We start from the raw sequence: 10,965 nt of genomic DNA, 5'->3' as shown, positions 1-10,965 counted from the left end.
CTTTCCCTTAATAATGTTCATTAAACATTCAGCTCATGTAGGGTTCTATGAAACAGGGACAAAATGTAGTCTCTGGCTTATACAGTATAAAATGGGTAGTAACATTTGCATGCAACACTTACTATCTGAAAGTAATTAGGCTATCCTGGTATTACAGGCATTTCCAGTACAGACAGGTAATACAAAAAATAGAAGAAGTAGGAGTTTCAAAGAAGGTTCAGGTTCAGAAAATTATTCTGTTTATTCCAAGATTTGCATGAGCAATGATAGGAAGCATTTTTAGCTCAGTAGGTAGGAATAACCACTGGCTTTGATTGCTTCCCCCGACTTGGGCCCTTCTGCTCAGTTGTCCCTCTTATGCACTTGTCCTTTTATTGGTCTTTGATATTTACTCAGTATTGAAATGAAACTATATGGCACTTAGTGACAAAAATATGGGATATCGCTCTAACCCAATTGTAACAGGGGGCCTGTGGCAGTGCACTGGGTGTGCCTGCCACTTTAAGGGCCTGGACTGGCTGAAGGGCTGCTGAGAATAACCCAGAGGTAAGGGGGAGCTGCAAGGGGTTGGCAGGAGGCTCCTGGTCCTGGGCATGACCTGAAACTGCACCCTGCCAGGAGTGGGTGGCCTGGTGGGGCTCTCAGTGGCGCGGGAGCCCCCAGGAAATGCCAGGCCAGTTACCACCCCGGTGAAAGGCAGGTCAGGGCGCCTTTACCCCTAGCTCCCACCACCACCAGGTGGGTTACCCTTGTGTTTGTTGGGGGGCCCAGAGGGCCAGTGTTGTGAGGGGCCCAGAGAGGGTGGACCCTGAGAACGTGATTGAGTACAGGGCGTGGTGCTGCGGTTGCCCCTAGGAGAAAGGGAGTAGTGGCACGGTGAGGCCCGAAGATGCGAGTAAGCGGCTAGAGACCCAGCCCGAAGGGTTGAGTACCCTCGACTGGCCCAAGTTGGGGCCAGGACTATGGGAGTCAAAAGGGCCAGGGGCCCACCATGAGGGATGCCCAAGAGCTGGGGGCCTGGGATCCCGACTGGCCTGGAGGTGGGACAGGGCAAGTGGCCGAAGGTTCTGGGGGGACCACACCCGAGAGGGGAACATGGCTTCGGAGGGGGCTAGGTAGCCTGGATGACGACGGAGTGGCCACCTGATAGGAGAGGATCATAGAGGGGTCCTGTGTGGATGATTCTGGGGCTCAGTATGGGGCCGGTGATTGTGTGAACACCAAGATGCCATCTGTGAGGCTTGGGCTGCAGTATTGGGGAGGATAGGAGCCGCAGAGAGAGCCCCCTGGCATCGGGGCACTAGATGGGCAGCCTCCTGCTTAATTGACATCTGATTGAATCAATTATCATCAAAGGCATGGCGGGCGAGATAGGCGGGCGGTTGCCCACAAGACAGGGGGCGGGCCATGGAGACCGGCCATGAGGAGGCCCCCTGTCACAGAGCCCTAACCCTGTTACTCAATTGAGAGGGGAACAGAAACAGAAAAACAGGAGCTGAAACCCATGGCTGCAGAGAGGGAAGACCCATGCAGTGAGCCAGGGCATTGCTCCTTTAAGAAAATGAAGCACATGGCACAGAGGCTGTCAGTTATTCAAAGATGAGATGTCTCACCCTTCACAGGCACAAGGCAGGCAACTGGCTGGCTGAAACCTCAGACATTTAAAGACAGCCAGAAGGTGGTCAGGGAAGGAAAGAAAGTGTGAGATCTGGCTGGTGGAGTGAGTAGATGCTCTTGGACCATGCGGGTACATGAGAGTTCTTGCATTGCAAGCACCAAGAACCTCAGTGACTCAGACACTGCAAACTTTTGATGAGTCACCCTGCTGCTAAAGTGGTAGCATTCCTTTTTTCCCCCCTCCTTTCTTTTTGTGATATTTTCTCTGCTGTATTGAACCCCAGGAAAAGGAGAAGTTTATATAAGGCAGCAGCCTGCATTTATGTTGGAATTAATTCAGTGGACAGGGTGTGTAGCTGGAAGGGGAGTTTGTGGAAGCCAGTGAGGTGCAAACAAGGTGCCACAAGTTGCAGAGTCCTAACAGGGCAGGACATAGGCCAGAGAAATGCCGGAGACCGAGGGCTGGAGCTCATAAGCTGGGTTTGGGCACAGTGGGTCTTGGCAGAAAGAGCCCAGCTAGAAAAAGGAGGCAGAAGCTGGGAAATGGCTAAAACCTGACAAATGTGTGGAGGCTAAGGCAGGCCAGAAGGCAGAGTGAGGCCAGGAGCCTCCTCAGAACAATATTCAATAGTACCTGCAAGACACAGGCTTCAACATGGGAGCAACAGGAGCTCATAATTATTACCTTTAAGGCTTGAACTGGGAGACTTCCCTGAGAGGGGCAACTCCTCCTCTAAGAGATCAGTGCAGAAGTTTGGAGGACCATGCACTGCACTGGGGCACCTGGAAGAGGCTACCCCTTTTTTTCTGCTGGCAGACTCCAAACTTAAGAATTCTCAAATAAGATCAAGCTGTGGCAGGAAAAAGTTTGGAGGCAGAGTAGAGACTGGGGAAGCTTTGGGCAGGCCATTCCAATCACTAGGGGACTTCAGCCACTGAGCTGATAGTGTAGGCCTGTTGCATCAATGTTACATCTCTGCTTTTCAGAGAGACACCATCTCTTTGCTAATATATTAGACAGGGTGTGGAAAAGACTTACCTCCATCAGATGAGAAGAAGAACTGGTGGGACACCACACTAGAAGCGGAGCACAGTGAAAGTGAAACCGCAGCACTCCTGGCTGCCACAGTGAAGAAAGAAAAGAAAAAAAACCTGCTTAGTGTGGGCATGCTTTATAACAGGCCGACTTGAAAAAGCTAGGCATTTGGCCCAGGAAAATCTAGCAGAGGCCCAACAGAGGCAGAAATGGGAGTATGACAAAAATGCTTGCATATGCGACTTCCAGGTAGGGGACAAAGTTCTCGTGTTACTCCCTACCATGACAGACAAGTTATTGACACATTGGCAGGGACCATTTAAGATAGTCTGACAGCTGGTCCTGTTGACTATGAGGTGTACTGTCCAGGGCACCAGAAGGAGCAACAAATTGACCACCTAAATTTGTTGAAACAGGAACCCAAAGGGTGGATGCTGAGCCCCAAGGATCTGGCAGAAGAATTAGGACCCGAGATAGGAGACCAGCAAAAGAGAATGGCCCAAAGCAGTGAAATAACGCAAGGCCAAGAACTTAATAAGGAGCAACACAAACATTTAAAAATGCTTATAGAAGGATTTAGTGATGTGTTTATAAAAAAAAAAAAAAAAGCCTGGGTAGGCCCAAGGGTTGAGACATGAGATCATCACTCCAAGGGGAACCATAGTCAGAGAGAGATGGAGGCCCATTCCACATCATTTACAGGAGAGCGTATGTCAGGAAATACTAAAGATGCTGGCACAAGGGATAATCATACCTTCATGCAGTCCATGGTGAAGCCCCATGGTAATAGTACCCAAAACTGATGGGTCCCTTCGAATATGTATCAACTTTAGGAAAATCAATGAAATAGTTCGATTAGATGCATTCCCTATGCTGCACATGGAAGAACTACTGGAAAGAACAGGCCAAGCCTGTTATATTTCAACAATTGATCTATCAAAAGGGTATTGGCAAATACCTATGGCGAGGAAGGACCAACAGAAAACTGCTTTCAGTATGCCCTGGGGCCTATTTGAATTTACGAGAATGCTGTACAGCCTTCATGGAGCTGCAGCAACATTTCAGGTGACTCATGAATCACATCCTTGCCCCGCATATGATGTACACCACAGCTTATATCGATGACATCGTCATATACTCTCAATCCTGGGGGCAACATCTGCGACATGAGAAGGAGGTGCCGAAAGAACTCCACCAGGTAGGGACAGTCAACCCTAAGAAATGTTTGCTAGGAATGCAAGAAACTAATTACCTCAGTTTTAGGGTTGGACAGGGAGTCATATGCCCACTGGCCAGTAAGAGATGATAGAAAAGTATTTACCACCTCAAACCAAGCAGCAGATGAGATCCTTCCTGGGGCTGGCTAACTATTATAGGAGGTTTATTCTTCATTTCACAGAAAAAGCAGCCACATTAACAGACGCCATAAGAGGAAAAGTACAGGGTTCGATAGGGTGGACTCCTCAAATGGAGGAGGCTTTTAAAGGTATCAAAAGGGCCCTGTGTAATGACATGGTAATGGTAATGCCTGATTTCTCTAAACATTTTATCCTGCGGACGAATGTTTCTGAGACTGCGGTAGGTGCAGTCGTGTGTCAGGATCAAGAAGGTGTGGAGCGACCAATTGCTTTTGCTAGTAAAAAATTAAACGATGCTGAGACCAGGTATTATACTATTGAGAGGGAATGCCTGGCAATAAAGTGAGCCATAAATTACTTCAGATACTATTTAACGGGGCAAGAATTTAAACTAATAACGGATCATGCACCTTTACAATGGCTAAATTAGTTCAGGCATAATAATGCATGAATTACGTGCTGGGCATTATCGCTACAGCCTCTTAAATTTAGCGTCAGTTACAGACCGAGAGTGACTAATATGATTGTGGATTTTTTATCAAGGTGCAACAAGAGCAAAGTGGCAATGACAAATTGGCATAGGGCCTGTGTCAAGATGATCGACGATCAGAAGCTAAAAGCTGTGGCACCACAAGGCAACTTAGGTAGGGGGATATGTGGAAAAGACTTACCTCCATCAGATGAGGAGAGGAGCTGGTGGGACACCATGCCGGAAGCAGAGCACAGTGACAGTGAAACCACGGCATTCCCGGCCACCGTGGTGAAGAAAGAGAAGAAAAAAAAATGGCCAAGACAGAAGCCAGAATCGGCTCCTATGTCAGCGTGGACACACTTTATAACAGCATGCCAGGGCTGATTCGCAGCCCAGAACACCGAAGCCAGGCTAAAAGGCCCGGCAGGGAAGGAGCAGGGAATACCAGAAGTGAGGTCTTCAACTGGCCCAGAAGTGACAGATATTGAATGTGATCCCAACCCAGGGATGTGGTAGCTACCCCAGGAAGGGGTTTTATTGAAAAGGCAGAGCCAGAGATGGCTCTATAATTCACTGGAGGAGACTCCATGAGCAACAGAGGTCCACAGCACAGACTGGATCTCAGCAGAACCAGAGAGAGCAGGTACCAGCAAACCACCAACCCACGGCAAGTATAAGACATGAGTCCAGAGTGGGATGCCGGGAAATATGACAGTCGATAACCAACCAGATGCATAAGCAAAGCAAGGTGCAGCCATAATCAAATGAGTGAAATAATGTCTCAATTCTGCCGTAGTAAAGCTAAAGGTCTAAGACCCAAAAGGGTGCATCATAATAACCTTGGTGGCCGAAGCAACAACATCTTTGGTTGGCATTAGGCGGGGTGACGAGGAGGTGGAGCCCTGAGCAGGAAGGACAACCGGAACGACCAAAGGAAGGTACCAGCGGAATGGGACAAATCATCTTCCTCACCATCAAAATTGATTTTCCAGCAAAGACGTGGCAGTCGAGACCCCCGTGGGGCACCGATTGACATCCAGTACATTAACAAACTTGTTCCTCCCTTAAAGTGACGGCAAAGCCAGAAAGAACCACACAGACTCGACGCGCAGGTGAAAGGCACAGGAAGTTGTATAGGGATTCTATATTCTAATTAAAATGTTACATTCTTCCAGGCTTTAAAACTCATTGGGGCAGAAATGGTCATCCACTGCCTGTTGTATACTGCCCAACACACCGCAATGTCAATAAATAGTTGTAATAATTACAATTTTTATATTTAATCGCTTACCATTAGACCTTTTACATACAAAGAAGTAGCTTTCATTACAAAATCCTGTCTTCCAGGCTCCATCAAGATCCAAATAGACACAAGCTATTTTTTGCTTTGGCTCCCCTTCTGCCCACTTAGTATACTTCATTTTCCAGTTATCAATCCATTCATAATGGCCCTCCGTCTAAAAGCAAAATAATTAATATAAATGATAAATTAGAGGTACTGGTAGCTTCTTCAGTATCAGTTTGGTGAGAGGAATTCTTGTATTGTCTTATGCTATGTTATTGGCATAACATGAAATGACATAACTCTAAGCATGGTATTCTATCTGACAGATGTAAACTGTCTATTCATCTGCCTTTACCAAAAGTGTTTAGTCAAGAATCTAAAGAAAAGGAAAGTGGCTCAAATTTTGGATTCATGTTGTTGCATATGTCATTTTTCAGTGATAAATGTGTTGGCATCACTACATTTAGTGCAAAAAAAATTTTGCTCAAAAAGGCCCACTTTTTAAGGCATTCATATGGATTACATCAAATTAATTGTTTACAGGAAAATAGTTTCATTTGGAAAGACCAACATTTTTGGTTTTCAAATTCAAAAGGAAACCTAAAATGTGTTTCAGGTATAACTAAATATCTCTTTGAGTCTAAAATTATTCTTTTTTACTTTCTGATTTGCCAACAATTTAAAAAAAAAAAATTTTCATAAGATCTGAAACATTTTTAAGAAGTGACATTAAACTTAACAATTCATTGTTCTGACACTTCTAATAAGTTCGCTACCATCGCTCATTCTTCCAGCATTTTTTAGAAACAGACTCTGAGATTTTTTCCAGTTAGATGTACTTAATTTGTCTTGTCAATAGGCAAGAATGGCAAAAGCAGTGATTATACCAATTGTTTGCAGTAATTGTTCATTTCAAGCATTAAAATTTTTTGTGGATATTGTTTATCCAAAAAACAATAGGCATTATTGAAATAAACTAATAAACTGGATGAACCACTTACTATTTGACTTACCATCAGCAAAGTGGGAATGTAGCTATTACCACCTCCACTTTATTATGGTATTTAACATCTTAAAACAATCAGAAATTTATTTCAAGGAATTATACACCCAAGTTTATATGAACAAAACCACAACACAGCTAACCCAACACAAAAAACTACATAAGACTGAATTTCACAAAAAAGGTGAACATTTAAATGTGGCATCTAACCCAACTAATGCAAAAAATATAACTAAATTTGCCACCTTTAAACATTAATCATATATGCAAACAATTAGAGCCATTAAGTAATCTAAAGAACTCACAAGTGAACTGATAAACATGGAATCCAAGAAATGTATTATCAAAAAGATAATTACCTGCATATTAATTTGTTTAATGTTCTTACCATATTGCAGCATAATTACCAGCATATTAATTTGTTTAATGTTCTTACCATATTGCTATTAAGACCAATCCATATACGCTGCCCATACTTTAATATCTGTAGCCACAGATATGAATGACTGTATGGATCCAAGATGCTGGCAAGGTCTGAGAGATCACTTCTACAGAATTTTCGGGCATCCTCCCATTTCATTGGCGAATGGATCAAGGAATAACTGCTGTTACCAAAAAGGACAAATTTTGGTGGCAGTGATGTTGGTGAAGGGAACAACTTAGGGTCTACAGGAAATAAAAAAAAAAAGAAACACAGCAGTATGTTTATATATTATTTCTCACACACACACGCATGCAAAAATGGTCAGGGGCAGATTTCTTCTCAGCTTTGAAAACTTACGCAGCTGCAAAGAGCCACCTTTACTCTTGGCATAGGACAAGCTATAAACTGCCCACTAGAAATGCATTGTACTAGGCCAGCATCAGTTGCAATTACCAGGTTCCCAGAGTTGGAAATGTCAAGCCTGCCTGAAATCTGCGGAAGAAATTTGGCCATATCAGTCAGCATTAGAGCCAGTCAAAAAATTTCGGTGGAATATTTTTCTGTCAAAACAGAAAAGTTTTGCGAAATATATTTGCAAAATGGCTGTCACAGGGGAGCCCCAGGTGAATTTCCTGACCACTGGTGATGCAAAAAACCTATCCAACCTCTACTGGTTCTGCTTCATTTTGTATAAATTACACTTCAACCCTATGAGAAGGGTACTGGCATGGGATGGACAGCAGTCCCCTGCATCCACTATGCATGCTGTAGTCACTGAGCTATTGACTATTTGGGGAAGGGAGTTGTTGGGAGGGTTGTTTTGAGATCTTAAACTATCTAAAAAAAGAATGGAATAGTGACTTTTGGCCAGCTTCAGTCAAAGGATCTTCTAAGCTTAACCTGCAAGTAACACAACTTCATCATCCCTTCCTTTTTGTTTCTCTTCCTCCTCACCCCAGTCATGTACCCAGTCAGATAGTCATGATCTAGGCCTTCTTGTTCATCCTATAAATCATTCCAGAAATAAAGTAGCCACATGATATGAAGAAAAATAATTACAACAGCTCCATGTTTGTGTTACAGTCACTTGAGATTATATTTTGTGTGTTTAGAGATTAAACTTTTTCCACCAAAGATCTGAAAGTTGACTTGATCTTTCTGGCTCATTCATCATAACCAATAAGAAACATGCATGTCAAATTTTACTTTTTCTAATGCTATGCGAGCTCACGAAGGCAGAGAATTTGCCCTCCTATAAAATGAGGGAAAAGTTGACCTTGTCATCAACAGTAACTATTAATTCTGATATCTCAAGACCTAATATAGAACCAGCTCACATACTATTTGGTAGACTGATTCTACAACGCTAACAACAGTAAAGTTGAAAAAGATTGGTTAGAAAATGAAGAGGACATCAAAAAGAGTAAGAGAAGCTATTATTCTGAGTACCTCCAAGGGGAAGGGCGTTTCAACACACAGAATTTACATTAGTTTAAATTAAATTAGATCAGGTCTACTCTATGCATACTGTTGCACTAGTTTCTGGTTTTGCAAATGGTGTGATTTTGAACCAGTTACCCAAACTGGTGGAACCTTTGAATGTGGATGTTCTTAAATCACTCTAAAACTGGCTTATTTTGTTTTTGTTTGTGTTAACCAAACAACAGGCTCAAGTCAAGTAGATAATCAGTTTTAACCCAATTTAATTATCATCATATAAGGGTCTGCATCAGTATATTTTTCTAACAATGTACTTTTCATGTGTAAGCAAGTCTTTAAAAATTGTTTATATCAAGCCTTTCGTACGCATATCTTGGAAAAGTCACTTAGTGGAAGTGAAGGGTAGAGGTGATATAATGGAAATTTACCATTTAAGCTCCAAGTAATGTCTAAAGATATCACATAAAATCTCACGTGAAAAGGCTGATGAAAAAATAACACACCTGTATTAATTTGGCATATATAGCCTCTGTTGTTGTCACAGCTTTCATCCACCCATTTCCCAGCCTCCTTTATAGGTTTATTTCTCATGACAACGCAGTCAGCCTAGGGGGAAAAGAATAGACAAAGCAGTAAAAAAGTACCAGAAGTAAAGACAGCCGCCTCCTCCTTTTACATCTGTTGAAACATGTGGTCCCAGAGATTCATTCCTTATCATTTTAAGATTCAGTCTTTCAGCTTAGGATACTGACTTCTATATATTCATACCCCTCATGTACCGCTTTTATTTTTTAACCTTGCTCTGACTTGCACAGGACTGGGCTGTGTGTGTGTACCACAGACATTTTAATATCCGCCCTTCCCCAGTTAGCTCAAAGTGGAAAAAACAAAGCCCGAAGGAAGTTCCGAGGGAGCTCTTTCATGAGTTTGATCATGACAGAAGTGACTGGCTACTTCAGTGCATCACCCCTCTGCTGCACCAACTCTTGGACACGCAACTGGCAGTGAGCACTGCTGACACTTTTCTCCATTTTCCAAATTCATAGCTGCAACTGTGTAAAATATTCACAATAAAACTTGAAAAAACCTTAGGCATGAAATGGGTCACAAATTTGATAAGCCTGACTTACACTTCATAGTTACAGTACAAACAGGGTTACAGTGGACAATGACCTGAATATGATCCAACAATATGCCCTTGTTGCGAAGAAAGCTAACAGCACACGGGGCTGCATTAGTAGAAGTGTTGCCAGCAGATCCAGGGAAGTGATTAGTCCCCTCTATTCAGCACTGGTGAGGTCACATCTGGAGTACTGTGTCCAGTTTTGGGCCCTCCACTATAGAAAGGATGTGAACAAATTGGAGAGTCCAGAAGAGAGCAACATAAATGGTTAGGGAGCTGTGGCACATGACTCCTGAGGAGAGGCTGAGGGAAGTGGGCTTATTTAGTATGGAAAAGAAAAGACTGAGTGGGGATTTAATAGCAGCCTTCAGCTACCTGAAGGGTGGTTCCAAAGAGGATGGAGCTTGACTGTTCTGTGACGGCAGATGACAGAACAAGGAACAACAGTCTCAAGTTGCAACAAGAGAAATTTAGGTTAGATATTAGGAAAAACTCTCACTAGGAGGGTAGTAAAGCACTGGAACAGATTACTCAGAGAAGCTGTGGAATTTCCATCCTTTGAGGTTTAAGACCCAGCAAGACAAATCCTTGGGTGGGTAGATCTAGTTGGGGGATGGTCCTGCTTTGAGCAGGGGGTTGGACTAGATGACTCCTGAGGTCCCTTCCAACCCTAATTTTCAATGATTCTGTGATTTCCCTGGGCCATTTCCAAAGCCACAGAACTTATTTGAGAATACATCACAAATATAATCATTTTATCACAGTCACAACCCTGACCACAGAGTATCCCTGGAGCCCCAAGTTTTCTCCTCCTATCCCACTGCTTATCCCAAGGAACAGACCAAAGTTTTCCTCAAGATGATTCCTTATCCCCATAAGCCTCAGCTCTACCAGCCTTATACTGGATTTCATAGATGTAGCAGGGGAATCTCTGCCAGATCCAGGTGGCTTCCCTTTGGATTCTGAAACAATTTTATGTCCCCCTTCCCACAGAATGACTTAGCCTGGAGTACCACTCACCCAGAGATCACTCTTTACCACAGGCAATCAGGAAGGATACAAGATATCAGAAAGATTTATTATATAGGAGAAAAGAATAATGCAAGCAAAACAGACCATAAGTGTGAAGACAGAACAAAACACAAGCATCTTACTATCTCATCTGGCTGCAACCTAGCACTCCTGAGAGTCCTGTCAGTGTTTCTAA

General features: G+C 43.3%; 1 protein-coding gene across 5 annotated transcripts in view; it reads right to left on the bottom strand.

Annotated features, from left to right (window-relative positions):
- Positions 1 to 10,965, bottom strand: part of LOC102382687 (macrophage mannose receptor 1-like) — a 136,772-nt gene that overhangs the window by 21,649 nt on the left and 104,158 nt on the right. For all 5 annotated transcript variants that reach the window (XM_014526091.2, XM_025192669.1, XM_025192670.1 and 2 more), the window contains 3 exons: positions 9,139 to 9,241; positions 7,208 to 7,437; positions 5,775 to 5,940 (listed from right to left, as the gene is read on the bottom strand). In XM_014526091.2, the coding sequence (XP_014381577.1) occupies positions 5,775 to 5,940; positions 7,208 to 7,437; positions 9,139 to 9,241 (499 nt within the window). The remainder of the gene's footprint in view (positions 1 to 5,774; positions 5,941 to 7,207; positions 7,438 to 9,138; positions 9,242 to 10,965) is intronic.

This window comes from Alligator sinensis, unplaced genomic scaffold (assembly GCF_000455745.1).
Source record: "Alligator sinensis unplaced genomic scaffold, ASM45574v1 scaffold995_1, whole genome shotgun sequence".
Taxonomy (NCBI): domain Eukaryota; kingdom Metazoa; phylum Chordata; order Crocodylia; family Alligatoridae; genus Alligator; species Alligator sinensis.
This window is presented reverse-complemented; position numbering and strand designations above follow the sequence as displayed.